The sequence below is a fragment of the Lissotriton helveticus genome, chromosome 3_1 (assembly GCF_964261635.1).
Source record: "Lissotriton helveticus chromosome 3_1, aLisHel1.1, whole genome shotgun sequence".
Classification (NCBI taxonomy): domain Eukaryota; kingdom Metazoa; phylum Chordata; class Amphibia; order Caudata; family Salamandridae; genus Lissotriton; species Lissotriton helveticus.
In genome coordinates, this window is record NC_136061.1 from 1300168942 (window position 1) to 1300193458 (window position 24517).

Here is a 24517-nt window from a genome sequence, read left to right on the forward strand (position 1 = left end):
TTGGAGAAGCAAGTGTACAAGAGCAGTAACTTGCTCATTCTGTTGCAGCTCAATAATACTTAAGGTCCTATGACACTCCTGTTAGAAGACAATAGTCATCATTGTGACGGCCGAGTAAACATCAACTGACAGTCCGCAAAGACTTCACATTGAGTCACATGGATTAGCTCTGCATAGGTTTCCATCTGTAAAGGGGAAGAGTACTCAGCCTTTGTCCATGACCCTTTATTTCTTAGTCTTCCTTACAGGGGAGTGGTGATCAAATGTTTGCTGTAGTTTTAATAGCAGGAGAAGTGACTTGAAAAGTAATATTTACTCAAGGCTCCCTGCCCTCCCCTATGATATCATAAGCAGAATCTTCCATTCAGAATATGTCTCCAACATTCACACTGCGCATTACACATTAAAAAGTGTTCATATATGCTTCTGACAGACCCTCTCCACATTAATCACTCCCTTAGATTTGGCTTAGTCCTTTGCTTTTATCACTTTTTAAGTGCTGGGTTCTTTGATCATGCTTTCCTTAATAATTCAATCAATCAATCAGGATTGGTAAAGCGCAACTACTCACCCGCGAGGGTCTCAAGGGACTAGGGAGACACCTCCATTGAGTGCTGGGGTAAACCGAAGAGCCAGGTCTTGAGGTCCTTCCTGAATTGGGACTTGCCAGAGATGGAGGTTGTTCCAGGCCTTGGCTGGAAGGTAGGAGAAATATTTTCCTCCCGTTTTGGTCTTGCAGATGCGTGGAATAGTGGCCAGAAGACGTCTGCTGAATGGAGGTGTCTTTTGCATGCATGGAAGGATAGGCGGATGTTCAGATTTGTTGGTCCGGTGTTGTGGAGGGCCAGGATATAACATTTTCTGACAATCCAATTGTGATCCAATTGACTTGTAACAAGTTTCTTGTGACACTATGCCACTTGCTGCATCATTTCCTGTGGGATATTCTAAAGGATCGGATTTGGCTCAAACTTTCCTATGAATTTCCAGTCTTGCATAGCTCTACCTCTTATACAGCATGAATACCAGGGAATGGCTGGATCACAGAAGGAGTAACACACACTGTGAGTTTCTAAACCTGTTTGGCATTACAAATGCTAATAAAGAAACATGTGAGTACATGCCTGTTTGGCCTAAAGTGAAAATACAGGTAACTCTTGCATGCATGGTCAGTGTGTGGGCGCACATAGCCTCATTGCAGTGCACAGAGACATTACATTGCCACACACAGAGGAAATAAATTAGAGGGATCATTGCTTCCCCCAACGCAATAGCTACGCATCGGTACTGCCGACACCAGGGTCAACTCGCTATACGGCAGTCAGAAGACTGCCAGATTGGTGTTCTACTGGCGGATGCGGACACAGTTCTTGGGTGGTTGGACAGCCAAACGTGTAATTAGACCCTTAGGGCCCCATTAGGATGGCAGGCCATCCTTGCTGAAAACGGGACCGCCCGCCTTAAGGGCGGGGGTCCTGATGTCTGCATTAGGATGCGCCCACCACAGTGGCAGGCGCATCCCCCATTTTTAACATTGTGGCGGGCGGTGATCACTGCACCGCCAGCCACAATGTTAAAAATTAATCCGAGCATTTGTATAAACAAAGCGGCAGGCACCGCGCGGTGCCTGCCGCTTTGTTCATGCAAATGCTGGGGGGTACCACAGGTACCCCCCTTGTGCACCCCCCACCCCTCCTTCACTCTGGGGGCCCAGAGTGAAGACCGCAGGCATTTCCGTGGCGGCATTGCCGCCACGGAAACGCATCCGATTTGGCCCATACTAATATGGCTGGCGGTGTCTATGAGACACCGCCACCATATTATTCCTTTTCCGCCCCAGCCGTAAGGCGACCGGGGCGGAAAAGCGGCAGACGGTCTTTCCGTCCGCCACGGTCCCCCCACCATACTAATATGGCGGGGGGCATTCGGGAGTGGATGTCGGGCGGATTGACCCTGCCAGGCTGGCGGTGGCCACCGCCAGCCTGGCGGGGGAAATCCGCCCGACATCGTAATGGGCCCTTAGGTCTTTTCTCCTAGAGTTTAAAGTCTGTCTTTGAGTGAGGCAAGATCCATGGCTGAAGTCGGTGAGGCTCCCTCACAGTTGCTAAGTCATCATCAAGTTTCCAAGGAAGCTGCCAGTTTGGTGCCAAAATCAAGCAGAATAAAACTGAATTTTGCAGCCACTTAGGTTGCTTTCCCACTGGAATAGATTGCCACTTCAACCTGTTCCAGCATTCTACCTTCTGACTCAGTCACTATTTCTCAAAATCCATCAATTGGGTAAGACTTGAAGCTGTAGCCAGGCAAAGTTCCTTGAGGCTGGATAACTTTGTCAATAAGTGCAGCAGAATCAGTTTTTAACATAGTATTAAACTTAGATTGGGGAGGACTTGTTAAATTTGCCAGGTTTCGGTGGCCCGCCCATGGAAAGTCTCTGCACTTTGCCCCGGTCTTTGGATTTAGAAAAATAATTCTAAATCCCACATTTCTCCAACTCCTGATAAAGTTATTTTTGGTCACTTCTGCACTCCGCTTGAGCTCATGGCAGGCTTCTATGTACCAAATCTCTCCCCAGGCAGAGTTCCAGCAGGGTCCAGTCTTCTGTGGTCAAGTGGGCTGCCTTGGATTCAGGGGTACTTCAGTTTTTTGTTTCCCTGTAGCAGCAAGTGAATGCACTTTACAGACCAACCTGGCAGTTTAACAAACTGCGTGCAGGCCCTGCAATGGCAGACCTGAGTTCCCTTATTAAGGTTACTTGTGTGGGTTGCACAAATAGTGCTACAGGCCCACTAGTAGCATTTGCATTACCAGCCCTGGCACACATAGTGCACTTTACTAGGGACTTTACTAGTAAGGCAAACATACCAATCGTGGACAACCAATTACTATTACTTTACACAGGGAACACCTACACTTTGATACTGTTTAGCAATAGCAAAGTGTCCAAAGCATCTAAGTTGGCAACCCCATGTCAGAAAAAAGGTCTAGGGGAAAGAAAAACGTTTCGGCACTTTAGCCAAAAAGGGGCAAGTCCTACACTGGTAAAATGAAAATCTATGGGACTTTACTGCCTCTGTTGCAGGGATAGTGAGATAAAGTGGACACCTGTCGGTATCGTTACACTGATGTCTACAATGTTTTCCAAACTGGCATTTTGTTTCTTCCCCTGGAAGCAACCCTTGTAAATGGGCAATGTTTGCTTAGTACTCTGCTTAGTTTCTAAATGAAGCTAAACATGCCTGACACCGCATCTCAAAACAGGCTGCTAACACCTCTCTTTTATTTAGTACGTCGGCCTACGAAGAGCGTTGCCAACACCACCTGCTACCCATGACCTGAATATTTCAATAGTAGTCCCAATACTGACACACCCCACCCAGCAGTACTTCGATTTCTTTGTGACCCACTATTTTATAGACACTCCTGTCTAAATGGTTTAGTAGTTCATTTTGAGTTTGGGTACTCAGTCACCTTCTCCACATCTGTTTGCTGAAATTCGTTTTTGTTGGCCTTAGTACTCAGTGCACTTTTCCACTGCTAACAGTTGCTAAAGTACTTGTGCTCTCACCCAAAAACAAAGTAAAATTGGCACATTTGATTTAAATATGTCTCTAGTACATTGGTACTAGATGTGCCCAGGGCCTGTAAATTAAATGTGACTAGTGGGCCTGCCGCACTCATTATGTCACCCACTAAAGTAGCCTCTTACAACATGTCTCAGGCCTACTACTGCAGCTTGTAGTGCAGTTATAAACTTTCAGTTTGAACTGGCAAAATAAACCTTTTTTCCAGGCCTAAACCCTCCTTCTTAACACCCCTAAGTTACCCTTAAGGTAGGCCCTAAAGCTCAAAGGACAGGGTGCCGTGTATTTAAAAATGTGGCCATGTACTTTTCAGTTTTACTTGTTCTAGTAGTGAAAAAGTCCTAAATTAATTTTTCACTGCTGTAAGGACTGTCTCACCCATTGGATAACATTGGGTTACCTTATTGCATTTAATAAGTGATATCTTTGGATTGGGAACAGGTAAGAATGTAATATTTACACTCTACTGAATTGTGATTTAAAAATCTTCTTTAGTTGTACAGTCAGATTTTAGTATACAATTGTGAGAATGCCACTTTTAAAAAGTTGGCCTTTTCTCGTCCAAACCATTTGGTGCATGCAGCCTGTGTCCTAGATCACATGACTGGGTGTAGTTGGCAACTTGCATTGGTGCATTTCTCTCATACAGTGAGATAAATGGGAACTAGGTCTTGGTATGATGGGCCATACACACAGATGTGTATGGTGGAGCTGTACCCTTCCCCACTTATATTCCAAAGGGCCTGTCTCCACCACACTCACAAAGAACTTGACATCTGTTTATTGTCACCCCAGATTCCTTGGAGCCTGGGCAAGTGAAAGAAGGGAATTCCAGAACCAGACGTGGTGGGGGGAGTTTAGAGGTTTCTCTCACTTCAAAATCTGGCACCAGATATAAATATTGGACTCTCAGGTCAAGTCTTCAGTGCCCTCCTAGATGTGCAGAGGACACCCAGAAGGACTGCCTTGTACTTCAAAGGACTGCCTGCCACTTGAGACCTGGTTTGTATCTCTGACATCTACCTTGCTACTACCAGAGGACTGTAACCCTGTTGCTTTAAGCTTGCCTCGTACCCTTAAAGGACTTCCCTGCTGATTTGAGGCCTGCCTTGCAGCTTAATCCTAGGACTACCAGAGTTACTTCACGTATCAATTGGCTGAACTCCAGTTCTGAGTTACAGGGACAAAACAAGCTCCAGTGGCCACTCTGCGACTGCCCTGTTGACCTGCTGCAACTGGCCCTGCCTAGACATGCATCTGAACCAGCCTGGATCTACTGGAGCCCTGCTAGTCTCTGCTGGAGTTCCTCAACCCCAAGAGGTATTTCGCCAGGTGATGCACTCTTGGCTGATATCAGTTGAATTCCTCCTGAAGTTTTAAATTCTGCTCGCTGGTCTTTGAGAAAGCAACTGTTTCAGTGGGACTAATCTGGTCCCTGTATCCTGCTTGCTCTCCATTGAAGTCAGCCTTACCATATGACTTTCCACTGGTCTAACACGACTAGATGATCGCAAGTGGCGCTTTGTGCTTTTACACGCTCTACTTACAGGCCCGGACTGGCCGTTGCGGGCACCGGGCAATCCCCCGGTGCGCCGCAAGGGTGGGGCCAGATTTAAGCCCCTGGGGGCCGTTTTTGTTACAGGGCCGTTTTTGCAGCATAGAAAATCGGCCCTGTAAAAAAATCGGCTGATAACTGTAACATAATCGGCAGGAGCTCGGTCGCACTCCCAACGCGGGGTGGGACGGAGGGGGGCCAGCCGAGCACTTTGCCAGGGCCGGTTTTTGTTCCCAGTCCGGCCCTGTCTACTTACGTAAAATCTTTAAATTGCATATCTCCAGTTCTACTGATTGGAGTCTTGTCGTTTTGGCCTCTATTTACTAAAATGTTCCCTATGTTTCTAAATTGGTGTGGGATATATCTTGTGTCATGTTTCACTTTACTACTGTTTTTGTGCTGCATAAACACTTAACACAGTGCCTCTAAGTTAAGCTTGACTGCTTTTGTGCCAAGCCACCAGAGGGTTAAGCACAGGTTCATTTAGTGACTTTAGTGACTCACCATGACAAGGACTGTGGTTGTTGCTTCAGAAGCGTATTCACCCCTTCAATTAAAATCTCAATTTCTTACAGCAAAACAGTAATCTACTTATTCCTCCTAAGTCTAATTAAGGGCCAGATGTAGGTAAATCATATTTACCGACTCTTAAATACTGAATTTTACCGATTCGGTATTTTAGAGTCGGTAAATATGAAGGGGGGAGATGTAGGTATTACAGATTCTGTAAATACCGAATCGTTAAGATTCGGTATTTACCGATTCTGTAATTACAGATTCGGTATTTCCCATTGATTCCTATGGGCTTTGAAGCCTATAGGAATCAATGGGAAATACCGATTCTGTAATTACAGAATCGGTAAATACCGATTTTAGCAAGGGTGCAGGGGGTGTCACTTTGACACCCTCTAGCACCCCAAAGACGGGCATGTGAGCCATGTGACACACAGACATGCCCTAAGGGCATGTCTGTCTGTCACATGGCTAGGTGTGCATGCACACCTGGATTCGGTATTTTACCACACAATTGGATTGTGTGGTAAAATACCGAATCTGTAAGGCCTGTGGCACTCTCAGGAGTGCCACCTACATTTGGATATACCAAATCGGTAAAAAATACTGATTCGGTATTTTACAGAATCGGTAAATTTACCGAATCAGTAAATTTACTGATTCTGTAAAATATATGCCCCTACATCTGAAAACCCAAATACCGGTCGGTAACGGCCGAATTCGGCCGTTACCGACCGGTATTTTGGCTCCTACATCTGGCCCTAAGACTCTTAATCATTGACTTTGGCCGCCCAGATCTTCCATTCTGAGAACAGGCAGCACATATTCCCTAACTTATGGTACTCTACTCACAATTCTAGAATTTAAACTATGTTACAGGTTTCTGAATTTAAGTCAGCCCCCCTCCACTAAACTGCTCCGCAAAGCAGGGGAGCACAATTTGTGGCACTAATATCATTTACATAATTGTGAATAGAACCAGAAAAGGGCTCTGTGGTTTAAAAATGTGACATTCCTCTTTTGTTAACTGATCTTGTTGGCTTTTTTCATAGCTCTGCAGCTTTTACCAAACCAACAGCACTGTGTGGAAAAGACTCTACGATTTAACGGCAGCCCAAGCAAAGATTCTCACTGATGGTCTGAGCAAGTGTGGCGTGAATGTGACTTCCTCCAAGGTTATCCCCAGGTGAGAGAAGACATCATCAGTAACAATGTACATTGCCTGTAGTATTTCTCTCCACATAAGTGAGGCAGTGTGCATGTGCCAATCAGGGCCGGACTGGGAACCGAAACCAGCCTTGGCAAACTGCTCGGCTGGCACCTGGGGTGGGTGGGGGAGGGGATGCAGCCGCGCTGGGTACTAGGGCCGGTTTTGGCAGATTTTGTTACAGGGGGCCTATATTGCTGGCCCCTGGTAACAAAAATGCCCCCCCCCACCCAGCAGCCCAAAACCAGCACTCACCCTGGCGGACCGCTGGGGTAACGCCCGGTGCCTGTTATGGCCAGTCTGGCCCTGGTGCCAGATCCTAGCAGGAGGAGGATGAAGAAGAGATATATTTTTTCCCTTACACAAAATATTATAATGCTTTGGAGGCACAGAACTGAAAATTGGTTCAGAGCAACGTGCGGGTATGACTAGATTTTTTTAGCCATTTGGGAGAGAGGGCCTTATTATGATGGCAGTCCGATGAACGTCTGACCGCCATCATTGCGGGATGGATACCGGCTGACATGTAGTCGACGGTTCCACTCGCCTAATTACGATCTGACCGCCATGCAGGTGGTCGAAAACATACCTATTTCTATTGCGGCTTGTGCAGCGGCACGGAAATGGCCTGTGGCACAAGCCACAATAGAAATAGGCATGTTTCAAAACACAGTGACCATGGATGTTTGGTGGGCCACCACATGTGCCCACCTGGCCCCATAGCGGAGACCAATGGGGCACGGGGCCTTGCTATTGACCTCCAAGGTCCCTTTATGTCTGTCTGCACTTGGCAGTTGGACCACCATGTATTGGCTGAGGGAAATGGTCATTGTGATCCCTACACCAGTGCCTGAGTAGGCACCATGCTATTGCAGGGATTAAGGTCTGACCGCTGTCCCGACGGGCTCCTTGAGCCCGTCAGAAAATCAGCGGTCTGTCCCTACACTAATGCTCTCTGACCGCAGGATCAGAATCCAGCTGTCGTTCTGCTTCAATGGATGGTGGTGGAACTGCCATTGATTGGTTGCCAGTGGCAGTCCCATCACCACGGTACTGAACCCCATAGTTTTGTATATATATTTTAGACTGAAAATCGTCACATATAGCGCAGAAATACACATTTCAGATAAGTCGTGCTTTCCAAAGTGACACAATCCAGCCGCATCTCCCTAATGCCACATGTTCTGTATAAAAGTAATAAACAATTACAAGTGTCCTTAATTAAACAAGACTACAATTTGAAATGTGGAGCACTAGGTAGTTTCTTGTAAGCTCCATGGAACCACAAGGACACAAATCATATTCAAATGTAGCTTGTCCGTCATCCAGACAAAAAAAAATGAAAAACTGTTTCAGCTGAAACAACCAGCAGTTGCCTGACTTTCTTCATACACAAGCACTTCAAAGGCATATTCTTGGTTAGAGTTGTCCTTCCTAAGAGCAATTTCTATTATGATCAGAAGTCTGAGATCTTGCTATTTGGTAAATTTCCTCCCAATTTTCCAGAGCGGCTGTGGCTGCCAAATCGTTTGCGGCCTTCCTCTTCCGGGAAGCCAGTTACAAATCTGGGGGTTTGGTTCCATGAGGGCCTTTACTCCACGATACACATGAAGAAGTTGGCAGAATGCTGCTTTGGCCTTCTTAAAACCTTTTGAAAATTCTTTCCACTTCTGCCGCAGGCTGCTAGGACAACGGTCACATTTGGTCTAATTCTGTCATGGTTGGACAAAGCCAATTCCGTTTTTGAGGGTGTGCCAGGCTACCTGTTGAAAAGGCTTCAGGTGGTTCATAATGCAGCAGCTAGATTACTACTGGGTTACTTCGGCTAGGAGCAGCATTCACCATCAGCTGCGCTCTCTCCATTGGCTCCCCGTGGTGGATAGAGTTAAATTCAAATCTTTGGTCCTGGCACATCGTGCTCTCCACAGGCTCGGTTCTCGCTATCTGCAGAGTCGGTTCTCTTTTTATGTTCCTTCGCGAGCCCTCCTATCCATGTCCTTACGCCTTGCCCTGGCCCCCTGTCTTAAGTATCAGAGGCTTGGGGCAGCTCCTTGGCTGTGAAGGCAGCAGTGGCCTGTTATGCCCTTCCTCTTGTCCTTCGATCTATCCAGAATCCCAGGGCTTTTAAGCGGAAATGAAAGACTCACCTCTTTACCTGTTAGCTTCCTTCTTCCCCCCTCAGGCATTGCGCCGGGACACTCAAGAGTATCTGTGCGCATTATAAATATAGGTAACATAACATAACATAACAATTCAACCCAAACTCTATTAAAGAAAATACTGCCAAGTCTGTTTTCTTCTGACAGGAACCTTCCCTGGAAGCCATTCTATTCATTCTAAAAAAAGATTGAACGGTTTTAGACACAACCAAAATGTGTACAAACCTGTGGTGTAATTAGTTAAAGATGCAACAGTAATTTCAAGAGTTGCTTTTATATGCTCATTTATCAGTACTGCACCTGATGGAATATTGAGTGGGGTACGGCAGAGGGTCAAAATGGTTTCATAGGCATGTGGGCATTTATACCAAACATTTTAAAGAGTTTAAAAACTATGGGCCCAATTCACAAAAGTAATCTGAGGCAAAATCCTAACTTTACGACTTTCGGTATTCACAAAAGGCATTAGGAGTAGTAAAGTTAAGGTTACTAATGCTACTACTCCTAAACTGATGAAAATCCTAACTATACAACTTTTGGTATTCAGAAAAGGCATTTAGGAGTAGCAAAGTTAGAAATCCTAACTTTGTTACTCCTAAATGCCTTTTGTGAATACCGAAAGTCAAAAAGTTAGGATTTTCCTCAGTATAGGAGTAATAAAGTTAGGAATCCTACCTTTGCTACTCATAAATGCCTTTTGTGAATACCGAAAGTCGTAAAGTTAGGATTTTTCACAGTTTAGGAATAACAAAGTTAGGAATCCTAACTTTACTACTCCATATTGCCTTTTGTTCATACCGAAAGTCGTAAATTTAGGATTTTGTCTCAGATTACTTTTGAGAATTGACAGAATATTGACAGTCAGAAGTACAGAAATATTGACAAAAGAATATCGATGTGCAGAATATCAACGTCCTATCTACATCATGGTAAGTACAAAAATATCAGGGGGAAAAATTTGATGTCAAAAATATTTTGTTTTTTAATGTTAAAAAAAATGTAAAATAAAGTAAATAATACATATAATTAAAAGAAACATAGTAAAAAATATTTTAAAATGTTTAAAAATAACTAATACATATAGGGGCCGATTCCGATTCGGTAAAATCCCTTACGAATAGCCGTACGGAGCATATTTTCCGTACAAATCGTACCCTTAAACATCCCCATATGTACGATGAAGTACGATTCGGACCCAAAGCAGATCTCCGTACGAATCGTACAAAAGACCATACGAATTAAAAATCCATACAAATCGCATTCGGAACACGCAGTACGGGACGTCCGTATGGATTGAAGCAGCATTTGCCAACCCAGCAGGAATGATTCGTCTCGTCAACACTCCGTAAGCGTCGCGTCAACACTCCGTAAGCGTCTTTTTCTATGGGAGCTCAAAACATCTGTAAAAGCAGATTTCGACTTTAGACCGCGCACGAAACGGACCACCCCGGGTACGCGAGTACACCCCATGATTGCAGGGGTACGGTGCATAGGGGTACGGTGCATAGGGGTACAGTGCATAGGGGTACGGTGCATAGGGGTACGGTGCGTAGGGGTACGGTGAATTACTATTCAAACTCAGAGAGTGCAACAGTAGGGAAAGTGTTGGATAGCGAAGGGGTTAAAATTACTATTCCCACTCCAGACAGTGCAACAGTAGGAAAAGTATTGGATAGCGAGGGGTTAAAATTACTATTCCCACTCCAGAGAGTGCAACAGTAGGGAAAGTGTTGGATAGGGTAGGGGTAAAAATTACTATTCCCACTCCACTGAGTGCAACAGTAGGGAAAGTGTTGGATAGCGAAAGGGTTAATATGACTATTCTCACTACAGAGAGTGCAACTGAAGGGAAAGTGTTGGATAGCAGAGGGTTCAAATTAACATGCTTGTCAATTAAATATTTTTTTAATGAAATAACCAATTATTAATGATTTAACAATACATTAATTATGAATATCAATACATTAAAATTCATATTCATTTTAATAAAATTAAATGACCTACCACCCTATTCCCCCAATAACCCACAACCCACTCCTAAAATAAATCACCACAATTAATATAATAAACAATCAATACAACATAATTACCCTTTATTAATTAATTAACAATAAATTAATTATCAATTCCAATAAATTCAAATTAATAATTACTTTATTATAATCAATTTACTTCTCACCCTATTCCCCTATACACCCACACCCGCTCCCCCAAATATTAACACAATTATTATAATTATCAATTAATCAATCACTAAACATTATTTAACAATTAATAATTAATTAACAATAAATTAATAAATACCAATAAATAAAACATAATAATTACTTTATTATAATTAATTTACTTCCCACCCTATTCCCCTATAAACCCACAACCCGCTCCAATTTTTTTAACACAATTAATATAATTATTAGATAATCAATTCATAAAATGTAATTACCAATTAATAATAAATTAACAATAAATTAATTATCAATACCAATAAATAAACATAAATAATTACTTAATTATAATACATTACTCCCCCATTCCCCTATAAACTCACAACCCGCTCCTAAACTAAATTAACACAATTAATATAATTATCAAATAATCAATTAATAAAAATAAATGACAAATTAATAATTAATTAACAATAAATTAATTATCAATACAAAAAAATTAGAAATTAATAATTACTTTATTATAATTAAATTACTTCCCACCCTATTCCCCTATAAACCTACAACCAGCTACGGAACTAAAATGCTAAATTTAATTAAAAATAATGAATCATTTCCAAAACGTATTATTTAATTTACTATAATTAAATTACTTCCTACCCTATTCTGCTATACACCCACAACACCCTACGGTACTAAAACGCAAAATTTACTTTAAAAAAAATTACTAACTTCGTAAAATGTAATACATATATTTAAAAAAATACAAAACATAACAAAACATGTGAAACATATGCATGTAAAATATATACTAAAATACATAACACTAACATAAACGAAATGAAATGAAATGAAAGTGGGTTTTATAAAGCGCATTACTACCCGAAGGCCTCGTAGCGCTGTGAATGCATATCTCTGGGAATATACTGATTTACTTAGAAAAAAGAAAAGTTTTAAGAATTTTGCGAAATTTTAGAAGATTAGGCTCGCTACGGAGCGTGGATGGTAAAGAGTTCCAGGTCGTGGCAGCATTCAGGGAGAAGGAGCGTCCGCCCCACCTGGCCCGTTTGATCTTGCGTGTTGTTGCCAAAAAGGCCGTGCTGGAACGCAGTGATCTTTGGGGATGGTAAGGGGTGGCTAAGGAACAGATCATTGCGGGGGCGTTTTTCCACATGGCCTTATGCATTATGCACATAGCCTTGAATTTTACTCTGGCTTGGATGGGCAGCCAGTGTAAATTTCTCAGGGCAGCAGTGCTCGAATGCCTACGTGACAGGCCTAGCAATAAACGTGCAGCTGCGTTCTGAGTGACTTGCAGCCTTTTAAGTGTGCTGGTCGGTGCACCCAGATATAAAGCATTCCCATAATCGAGACAGGACAGGATGATGGCCTGGACCATCATCCTGCGGGCCTGGAAAAGGAGAAGTGGTAGGATTTTCCGCAACATTCGCATCAGCCCGAAGCAGGTGGCGGAGAGTATTGTGGTATGCTGGTTAAAGCTTAGAGTATCATCCAGCCACATGCCCAAGCTTTTGATTTGCTTTTTTGGCTCTGGGGGGGGCCCATGCAGGGTGGCCATTGTAGAGCTGGTCTGGGGCCGGCTGTGTTCCCCAGGATTATCAGTTCAGTTTTATCCCCGTTAAGTTTTAAATGGGAAGAGGCCATCCATTTTGTGACTGCTACTAGGCAGCTATTCAGATTAGAAAGGGTACGTCCTGGCTGATTCAGGGCCACCACAAGCTGGGTGTCATCAGCGTAGGTCACGATTTCAAAGCCAAAAGGGAGAACGACGTCCGCTAATGGCTGCATGTAAATGTTAAAAAAGTGTGGGGCTCAGGGAAGAACCCTGAGGCACACCTTGATTGAGAGGCCAAGGTTTGGAATGGATGTCACCCTCCACCACCTGGAAAGTACGATTTTCCAAAAAAGACTGTAACCATGAGATGGCACTTCCCGTGACTCCAAGCTGTTTTAATCGGGAGATGAGGATGTTACTGTTTACGGTATCAAAGGCGGCACTTAGGTCCAACAGCATAATTGCTGTGGTACCGCCTTGATCCATATGCTTACGGGCTAATTCTGTGACAGTCAATAATGCCGCCTCTGTCCGAACATTGATATTGATATTATTAACAACGATATTTTTGCAAACGATATTACTGACTTCAATATTAACAAAAACAATATTTCTTACCTTCAGTTCGATATTTTGGTCACCGATATTCTTGATGTCGATTTTCTGTCCCTTCGATATTCACAACACAATCTTTCCGTACTTCGAAATTAAAAAGTTGATATTATGTCTGTTCACCGTCTACCATGTTGTAGTCATCTGGAGGGCTTTGCTGACGGGTACAAGTCGGCCGGAGCCTGAGGCGATATTCACATCATACTAGCTCGCTCGTAATGCAGTATGAGTCGGTCGGAAATCGCACTCGCAACTCGGACTTGCTCCTCACGGATGCCGTAAAGAGCCCTTCCGGGGAAGATCAGAATCTGGCCCTACGTTGCGGTTAGGAAGGCCTCCTAACGGCATTTGGTCCTTCAGAATCGGATCGGAAACGTGTCTTCCCGACGGAGGGCCAGATTATGATGCAGTTAGGAACATAGGTGCCCATAGAAGTCAATGATTGTCCAACCAAATCGTCTCTGGAAGCATCCAGATGCATCACACTCAGTCGGTCGGACACTCCCGATTCGAGTCGGTCGGAAAACATTTACAAACCGATTCGATCCAGAGATTTCCTAACCGCCTCGTAATCAGGCCCTAAGCCTGATCATTTTATCCCTATATCTCGGAATGTCCCGTAGGGCTTTTCTCAGTTTTCTGTTGGCCTGGGAACAGTCCTTATAGAACCATCCCTGCCTCTTTTTTCCCTTACTTCTAGTGGTTTATCTTAGCTTCTCTGATATTTTTGCGATTATTTTTCAGAAAACTACCATGACACATGACGGTGGAGACCTCAGATCCGTACATATGTTAAAATCACTAAGATTTTCTGCCATGATTTCCCCTGTGATGAAGGTACCATTTATATATGAGCAGCAAATCAATATAGAGAGAGAGGACTAGGTAGGCTAGTCCGGATCCCCTTATTTATATGTAGCTTATCAAAAAAGGACTAGCTTAGTTGTGTGAAGAGACTCAATGGGTACGTATGTCGGCAAACCATTTTGTTTGGTCATGAAGCCCTCACCCACCAACCTAGTTGGTGGCATGCTTCATCATCGGGCCCACCACAGTGACACCGAATGTGTCCCGGGTGTGCTTCGACTCCAGATTACTGAGGAGCTGGTATAGTTACTGAGTGTGCTGTGTTGTGAGTATGAAAGTGATTTAAAAGCTATGCAGTGGGTCTCAGTTCCCGATGGTGTCTAGATAACTTTAATGTCTGAGCCCCTGCTAGCAACTAAAAAGGCAAGCGGACGCGTTGGAGTGAGTTATGAACTCCTTCGTCCTGTGTGGTCTACATGTTTCAGCCAGGCCTTTTATTTACAACTGGCTTTCCTCAGGACCAATGAGTATGTGTCGGTGAAAATAAATATATTAAGTGATTAGTGTTGTTTTATAAAAGTGTTGCACTCGCTAAGGTGCGTTACGTGTTAGAGGGGGATTCCCTCTGCTTTACTGTACACATAACATAAAAGACACAGACAGACATACAGGGTAGAGTCAATTAGAATAATATTTTAGGAACACAACATATTGCCGGCTGCTAAGGTGTGTGAACGACCTAGACCGGCGGGCAAACGTGGCGATGTGGATTGCATGGCTGGTGTGGTTTATAGCGTAAAACCGGGGTGGGGTGGTGGGCTAAACAGCGAGTTATGAGTGAGGTACAGGTAAGTCTAATACATTTTCCTCACACTTGCTGTTTGCTGTTAAAGCTTCCTTGGGTCACCTGGCAGGGGAAGAAGACCCTAGATATTGTAAAGAGGCATAGATTAGAGCCGAGCCTTTAGGGAGAAAGGTTCTGCTGCTTACCTAGATCGTAGCGGTGAACCAGCATTTTTACTCACGGAATTGCCGATCTGCGTGCTCCTTAGACCTGTCGTCCTGCTGCGGTGTCCCGGGTAAATGTGTGGGGTTCCCGGTCGGGTTTAAGTAGCCCCTTTAATTCACAGCACCTGGAGCGGGAGTGGAAAGAGTGGGCGCGGTCGCCCTGGAAGTGCTGAGTCATCTGCAGCTCAGTCCAAGATCAGTGCTGTACGCGCATGCGCGGTACGCATTGGGTAGGGCCGCGGAGGAGCGCATGCGTGTAGCAGTGCCGAAGGGGAAACAGCCCGAATTGTGGTCTGGTGCCATGTGGGGGAGTTAAAAAAGGGGTGATTAAAAAAGAGAGATACAGACTGGGATATGAGAACACGAGTTGAAACAGGGCTAGGATACAGACGGTCAGTTCAGGTTATGCTGTCTTAATGCGAGAAGAGGGCGAATTGTGTGGTCAGGTTGTCAGTGAATTCCAGGGATGGAGTCATTGAGCCCATCTATATGCGTGGAAAGACGGTATATCCAGCGTTGGTCCTTCATGAGGAGAGCCTTCTCGTTACAGTTAGTTACTTCAAACTGTTCAATCACTGTCCACGTGAAGTCATTAGGGGTGTGATTGTGGGTGAGAAAGTGTTCCGTCAATTTACTTATGCTTTTACCACAGCGCATGGAGCTTCTGTGCTCAGTCATTCTTGTCCTGACTTTCCGGGTTGTCATGCCAATGTACCTGAGGCCGCACCGGCACGTTATGAGGTACACTAGGTTTGATGAGTTGCAATTAGTGAACTGGCGCTGTGTCCAGGTTTTGCGTTTTCCAGGGCCAGTGTCTTTGAGGGGAATGTCAGATGACAGACGCTGCAGTTGTTGCAAGGTTGGTGGCCAGTGAGTTTGGGTAGGCCCCAGGCGTTCAGGATCGTGTTGTCAGTCGGACGGGGGCTTGTTCTCGGTCTGGTAGACACCAATCGGTCTTTGAGATTCTTTGCTCTTTTATATGCGAAACGTGGGGTCTCCCAGTTTCTGGTTCCCGAATTCATGATTTTCCAGTTTTTTCAGATTATGTTGGACACTTGGTTTGAGGCTGTGTTATAGGTGGTTACACATGTCATGATTGGTGTTTCAGATGGTTTGATGATGGTTTCCAGAAGTGCCTCTCTGTTCTGATTCCGCGCTCTTTTGCAGGTCTTGGAGATGATTCTGGTGGGGTAGCCACGGTCCTCCAGTTTGTGGACTAGTGCTTTAGACTGTAGTTTATAATCTTGGATCTTGCTGCAATTGCGTCGTATGCGCAGAAATTGACCGAAGGGTAGATTTTCCCTGAGCGGTCTGGGGTGGAAACTATCAAATCTGAGTAAGGAATTCCGCGCCGTGGGTTTATAATATGTGGTGGTTGCCAGGCCATTCTGTTCTGCTTTGATGTTGAGGTCTAAGAAGGCGAGTTTGGTAGGGCTGCTTGTGCAGGTAAACCGGAGATAAGTGTCGCAGTTATTGATCCATGTCAGGAAATTTCTCAACGTTTCTTCATTGCCCTCCCAGATGATGAAAATGTCGTCAATGTAGCATCGCCAAGTCATTATGTTCGCTGAGTAGGGGTTAGTAGGTGCCTCAATGTGGGTCCGTTCAAAGTGGTGAACATAAAGCCCCGCCACGCTTGGGGCAAAAACACTCCCCATAGAGGTTCCGTTTGTCTGAAGGAAGAACTTGCCCTCATACTCAAAATAGTTTTCTTTCAAAGCAAGGGCAGCACAGTCAAAAATGAAGTGTCGTGGGGTTCGATGTTGCCAGGTATTCTCCATCAGGACATCATGTAGTACTTGTAAGGTAGCATCTTGGGGTAAGCTTGTGTACAAGCTCTCTATGTCAAGTCCGACTAGGAGTTGCGTTTCCGGGTTGAAACAGGTGTCTTTGATGATATTCAGGAGATGTTTCGTGTCCTTGATATAGGAGGGTGTCTTCTGGACCAGAGGATTAAGATAGAAGTCACAAAAGCGTGATAGTGGTTCCAAAAGGGATTGGATGCCTGACACGATCGGTCTGCCTGGAGGCGGAGTGACCCCTTTGTGCACTTTGGGTACTGTATAAAAATAAGGTACTTTGGCGTTTTTCGTGCCGAGGTAGTCCGCCTCTTGTTTAGATATATATTCCGCATCGCTGGCATGTTTGATCAGTTGGTTAATTTTCTTTTGTAGCTCTTCAGTAGGATCTTTTTTTAGGCTTTTGTAATTCCGTGTGTCACTCAGGAGTCTACGGCATTCTATATCGTAGTCACTTTTATTCACGACCACAATTCCGCCCCCTTTGTCCGCTGGTTTGATGATGAGGGTGGGGTCATTTTGTAAGCGCTTAATGAGCTCCCGGTCCTGGTGGGAGAGGTTGTTGAACGTGTTTTTGGGTTGTAGTTTCTCTATTTCAGAGTAGACTGCAAGCTCAAATGTGGTAATTTCTGCTGGTATGCTGGCTGGTGGGGGGATGAAATTGGACTTCAATTTCAGGCCTGTTTCGTTGACGTTCTCGGTATTGTTGCCAGTGTTTTCCTGTTTTTCAAAGAAGGCTTTCAGCTTGAGTTTCCTGAAGAACTCGGCTAACTCCACGTGGAGTTTAAAAGTATCCAGTCTGGTGGTGGGGACAAAGGAAAGTCCTTTGTTGAGGACGGCAGTCTCCTCATTAGTTAGTTGTACATTGGAGATGTTGAATACCAGGGGGCTGCTAGTATGTGATGTTATTATTTGCTGGGTCCCGCTTGTTCCCGGGATTTGTTCGTGTGTTGGAGCTCACCGGGTCTTCTTCTGTTGCCCATTGCACTTGTTGGGGGGGATTCCTTCTCTTGCCGCGTGGTCTGCGGCCTTGGCCTAAAAAAGGATATCTCTGGTTTTGGTTGCTTTGATAGTAAGGCATCTGTCCTGGGGCATATAAGGGCGGGTATCCAAAGTATGGTGGCGGTATTGGTCCAAAAGGTGGTGGCCCAAAATTATGATGTTGTGGGGGCCCTTGCCAGGGTTGCTGCCAATGTTGGCCTCTACGCCCTCTCCCTCTAGGTTTGGTGTATCCTGCGCTAGAATCGCTTGAGATAGAGCTCCTGTCTCCTGAGCTATCTGTGCCTCTTGTGGGTGCAGTGTAGTCGTCATCAGCGTTGGGGTAAGTCTTGGAATAGCTGAATATCTTGAGATCTTTTTCAAATTTCTTGATTTTGGATTGAGTAAGGTATTCTTTATATTCAGCCATTTCACGGTTTTGATCATCCAGTTTTTTCTTGTAACCCGTGAGTGTGGTTCTAAAGTGGGTCTCTGTCGCCTGGATTTCTATGATCACAGCATCCGAGAGGCGTTTAGCAGTCTTTATAATTAGTATGAGCCAGTCCCTGGTGCAGTGCCAGGCAATCTGGGCCCAATCCTTTCTGAAGGTGACGTCATCAAGGAAGATTCTGGGTGCGTTGGTGACCAGAAGTCCTTTCGGTGCTGTGTTAGTACGAAGGTACTGTGCAAGGATGACACCATGTAAGTTCGTTCGTATCCTGTTCCGTTTTTTTCTCAGTGAGAGTGTCCCAGTCTGTAGTTTGCGCTATGGTCGTGGCTGTGTTGAAATCTGCCAGGAGAGAGGGGTCAGCGAGAATTTCGCTGACATCATCCTCGGTGAAGGTTAGGCCTGTATTTTCTGCCATGACGTATAGAAGGTATCTCTCGCAGCTGTGCGCTGCCAAGTATCAGCAAATCAATATAGAGAGAGAGGACTAGGTAGGCTAGTCAGGATCCCCTTGTTTATATCTAGTTTATCACAAAAGGACTAGCTTAGTTGTGTGAAGAGACTCAATGGGTACGTATGTCGGCAAACCATTTGGTTTGATCATGAAGCCCTCACCCACCAACCTAGTTGGTGGCATGCTTCATCATCGGGCCCACCACAGTGACACCGAATGTGTCCCGGGTGTGCATCGACTCCAGATTACTGAGGAGCTGGTATACTTACTGAGTGTGCTGTGTTGTGAGTATGAAAGTGATTGAAAAGTTATGCAGTGGGTCTCAGTTTCCGAGGGTGTCTAGATAACTTTAATGTCTGAGCCCCTGCTAGCAACTAAAAAGGCAAGCGGACTCGTTGGAGTGAGTTATGAACTCCTTCGTCCTGTGTGGTCTACATGTTTCAGCCAGGCCTTTTATTTACAACTGGCTTTCCTCAGGACCAATGAGTATGTGTCGGTGAAAATAAATATATTAAGTGATTAGTGTTGTTTTATAAAAGTGTCGCACTCGCTAAGGTGCGTTACGTGTTAGAGGGGGATTCCCTCTGCTTTACTGTACACATAACATAAAAGACACAGACAGACATACAGGGTAGAGTCAATTAGAATAATATTCTAGGAACACAACATATTGCCGGCTGCTAAGGTGTGTGAACGACCTAGACCGGCGGGCAAACGTGGCCATGTGGATTGCATGGCTGGTGTGGTTTATAGCGTAAAACCGGGGTGGGGGTGGTGGGCTAAACAGTGAGTTATGAGTGAGGTACAGGTAAGTCTAATACATTTTCCTCACACTTGCTGTTTGCTGTTAAAGCTTCCTTGGGTCACCTGGCAGGGGGAGAAGACCCTAGATATTGTAAAGAGGCATAGATTAGAGCCGAGCCTGTAGGGAGAAAGGTCTGCTGCTTACCTAGATCGTAGCGCTGAACCAGCATTTTTTTATTTTTTTTTTAAAAATTTTTTATAAAACCTTTATTGAAGATTATAAGGAGATACATGCGCAGGCCCACAACCATCAAGGCCGGCCGCAAAGACACTCATTAGAATCAGGAGAATAGTTAACATTCGACCAACCTTCAAACAGGATATTACAAAGTGCGCTATACAGGAGTACGGGGCGCGCGACGTAGGATAGGAGGTTTTCGTTTTAAATTTTAGAAGAAAGAAAGGGGCTGCAGCAACATGGACTGTACACCGTACAAAAGGAGCACAAAAGAAACAGGGGGGGTGCACCACATATACGATCAAAAAGAGGCAAGTCTATAGCGATTATACCATTAAAGCAACCGCAATAACAAAACTGATTAATAAGCAACGGTACAGAAATCAACATTACCAAGTCTGATCCCCACGAGCCCACCCCCAGGTACTGGAACAAGAGGCGTATTAAAATCCCGGAAAAAGAAAAAAGGTGCAAGACCCATGGACAGTCAGCCCCGAAGAAACAGAAAAAGGAAAGAAAGCCAAAAATAAGAGAAAGAAAGGCCCATAGAAACTGAAACGAACAAAAATAAAGAACCCCATCCCCCTACCCCCACCCTACACGCATGCAGAGGCTACGGCCTACCCCCCCCCCTAGCAGTGTGTCTGTCGCCCCAAAGGAGTACCCGAAATACAGAGAGAGAAAAAGGGAAAAAGGAAAGAAAGCTTATCACAGAAGTTCGGAGGAGGGCCATATACATAAGCTCAAAACAGTCAGCATGGAAATCCTCGGCCGCCCATCCCCGGATCCCGAACCAAAGCAACAATATTCAACTCCAACGTCTATCTCCCGCAGCCCCAGCAATATACGCTACCGCAGTCAATGATAAGGGAGCGGCCTCAACCCTGGCCCCTGCGAACGGGGGTGTCGACGGAGTCCAGCTGCACGGTCGCCATCTTGAATAGCACAATTAAACGGAGCAGCCCCATCAAAGAAGGATACTGTCCAACAAAGTCTGTCCATCCCAATGCCATACATGCGACAATGATAGAAGGGGGGACAATGCACTGTAACAGATCACCAAAGTCCGCCGGCCAAAGCAGTAGCATCCGAGTCAGGAGAAAGTCGTAAGCGTCGCCAGTAGAACACAAGGGAGGAGCCAGGCATAAAGTCCAAGGACGATTCTTCGGCCAGTTCACAAACCCACCTTCCTCAAACCACTCCGCCAACTTTTCAATCCACACTGATGCATCATCGGGTGCACGCACCCGCAATGCCCCCGAGATCGCCCGGGTAGGCACTTCACTGCAATCGGGAATCGGATATGGCATATTGTCCTGCAGTCGAGAGACAACTCTTCCCACCGGGGGCATGTAGGGGGAAATAGCGTCCAGCCGGTTCCCTAGGTCTCGGGCAGCTTCTTGTAAATCAGATCTCAAAGTACCCAAGGCGCATAGGATGTCTCCAATCCCCGGTGGTGCAGCAGAAGGAAGAGGGGCAGCCGGTCCCCGCACACGGGACTCTCGAAGGCTCTGTGGGTCCAGAGACTGGTCTCCATCGTAAGTGCCGCATCGCCGATCTCCCAATCCGGGTTCCGAATAACATGGCCTGGCTGAGGGTACAGGAGTAGCACAAACCATGCCTACACCATACACGGTACCATAGCAATCTGGGCGGTCAGACATCTCACCGGCAGCAGCCCGGAGTAGGCACAGGAGCCGGGGACACAGCCAACAATATGGCATCCACCGCTACGCTAGAAAGGATAAGCGATCAGTCAGTGCCCTTCGCGGATCAGAGCGGAGACACAATGTTGCACTGTAAACACAACAGTCCCCACACGCGAAAATGAGCAAAGCCTAGCAAATCTCCGCAGCAGTTAATACAGCATAGCAGCCGTTCCCGCTGGTCGTCTCCGCCCCGCCTCAGTATCCGATGAGAGTGCAAACATGGCCGGCCATTACGAGACAAAGACCCGATCAGCTTCAGCCAGCGCCGGAAAGGGAGTGAGGGCGCTCCGGCACTTCCACCGCATGGGGTGCGCAAAGAGACACACCGCTGGAGTCAGGATCGCCTCCCGGTCCCGAGAATTCAACTTAGAAACAGGATCGGCGACATAAGGAGGTGCGGGCCGGGAGGAAGACGGAAAGGATCGGCGGAGCCGAGGGATCAGGCGGCCATCATGGATCTCCCGTAAGCCCCTCCTCCTGAACCAGCATTTTTACTCACGGAATTGCCGATCTGCGTGCTCCTTAGACCTGTCGTCCTGCTGCGGTATCCCGGGTAAATGTGTGCGGTTCCCGGTCGGGTTTAAGTAGCCCCTTTAATTCACAGCACCTGGAGCGGGAGTGGAAAGAGTGGGCGCGGTCGTGCTGGAAGCGCTGAGTCATCTGCAGCTCAGCGCATGCGTGCAAGATCAGTGCTGTACGCGCATGCGCGGTACGCACAGGGTAGTGCCGCGGAGGAGTGCATGCGTGTAGCAGCGCCGAAGGGGAAACAGCCCGAATAGTGGTCTGGTGCCATGTGGGGGAGTTAAAAAAGGGGTGATTAAAAAAGAGAGATACAGACTGGGATATGAGAACACGAGTTGAAACAGGGCTAGGATACAGACGGTCAGTTCAGGTTATGCTGTCTTAATGCGAGAAGAGGGCGAATTGTGTGGTCAGGTTGTCAGTGAATTCCACGGGATGGAGTCATTGAGCCCATCTATATGCGTGGAAAGACGGTATATCCAGCGTTGTTCCTTCATGAGGAGAGCCTTCTCGTTACAGTTAGTTACTTCAAACTGTTCAATCACTGTCCACGTGAAGTCATTAGGGGTGTGATTGTGGGTGAGAAAGTGTTCCGTCAATTTACTTATGCTTTTACCACAGCGCATGGTGCTTCTGTGCTCAGTCATTCTTGTCCTGACTTTCCGGGTAGTCATACCAATGTACCTGAGGCCGCACCGGCACGTGATGAGGTACACTAGGTTTGATGAGTTGCAATTAGTGAACTGGCGCTGTGTCCAGGTTATGCCCTTTTCCAGGGCCAGTGTCTTTGAGCGCGGAATCAGAACAGAGAGGCACTTCTGGAAACCATCATCAAACCATCTGAAACACCAATCATGACATGTGTAACCACCTATAACACAGCCTCAAACCAAGTGTCCAACATAATCCGAAAAAACTGGAAAAATCAATTCAGGAACTAGAAACTGGGAGACCCCACGTTTGGCATATAAAAGAGCAAAGAATCTCAAAGACCAATTGGTGTCTACCAGACCGAGAACAAGCCCCCGTCCGACTGACAACACGATCCTGAACGCCTGGGGTCTACCCAAACTCACTGGCTACCAACCTTGCAATAACTGCAGCGTCTGTCATCTGACATTCCCCTCAAAGACACTGGCCCTGGAAAACGGCAAAACCTGGACACAGCGCCAGTTCACTAATTGCAACTCATCAAACCTAGTGTACCTCATCACAATTTGGGCTGTTTCCCCTTCGGCGCTGCTACACGCATGCGCTCCTCCGCGGCACTACCCTATGCGTACCGCGCATGCGCGTACAGCACTGATCTTGCACGCATGCGCTGAGCTGCAGATGACTCAGCGCTTCCAGCGCGACCGCGCCCACTCTTTCCACTCCCGCTCCAGGTGCTGTGAATTAAAGGGGCTACTTAAACCTGACCGGGAACCCCACACATTTACCCGGGACACCGCAGCAGGACGACAGGTCTAAGGAGCACGCAGATCGGCAATTCCGTGAGTAAAAATGCTGGTTCAGCGCTACAATCTAGGTAAGCAGCAGAACCTTTCTCCCTACAGGCTCGGCTCTAATCTATGCCTCTTTACAATATCTAGGGTCTTCTCCCCCTGCCAGGTGACCCAAGAAAGCTTTAACAGCAAACAGCAAGTGTGAGGAAAATGTATTAGACTTACCTGTACCTCACTCATAACTCGCTGTTTAGCCCACCACCCCCACCCGGTTTTACGCTATAAACCACACCAGCCATGCAATCCACATGGCCATGTTTGCCCGCCGGTCTAGGTCGTTCACACACCTTAGCAGCCGGCAATATGTTGTGTTCCTAGAATATTATTCTAATTGACACTACCCTGTATGTCTGTCTGTGTCTTTTATGTTATGTGTACAGTAAAGCAGAGGGAATCCCCCTCTAACACGTAACGCACCTTAGCGAGTGCGACACTTTTATAAAACAACACTAATCACTTAATATATTTATTTTTACCGACACATATTCATTGGTCCTGAGGAAAGCCAGTTGTAAATAAAAGGCCTGGCTGAAACATGTAGACCACACAGGACGAAGGAGTTCATAACTCACTCCAACACGTACGCTTGCCTTTTTAGTTGCTAGCAGGGGCTCAGACATTAAAGTTATCTAGACACCCTCGGGAACTGAGACCCACTGCATAGCTTTTCAATCACTTTCATACTCACAACACAGCACACTCAGTAAGTATACCAGCTCCTCAGTAATCTGGAGTCGAAGCACACCCGGGACCCATTCGGTGTCACTGTGGTGGGCCCGATGATGAAGCATGCCACCAACTAGGTTGGTGGGTGAGGGCTACATGATCAAACCAAATGGTTTTCCGACATACGTGCCCATTGAGTCTCTTCACACAACTAAGCTAGTCCTTTTTTGATAAACTACACCATTTATATATGGCCATTTTAGTCTGA

At 45.8% G+C, this 24517-nt stretch overlaps 1 protein-coding gene across 1 annotated transcript in view; it reads left to right on the plus strand.

The window, feature by feature from the left end:
• Positions 1-24517, plus strand: part of LOC144824950 (otoancorin-like) — a 559576-nt gene that overhangs the window by 81935 nt on the left and 453124 nt on the right. Inside the window, exon 6 of the mRNA XM_078683892.1 lies at positions 6705-6838. Coding sequence (XP_078540018.1) covers positions 6705-6838 — 134 coding nt within the window. The remainder of the gene's footprint in view (positions 1-6704; positions 6839-24517) is intronic.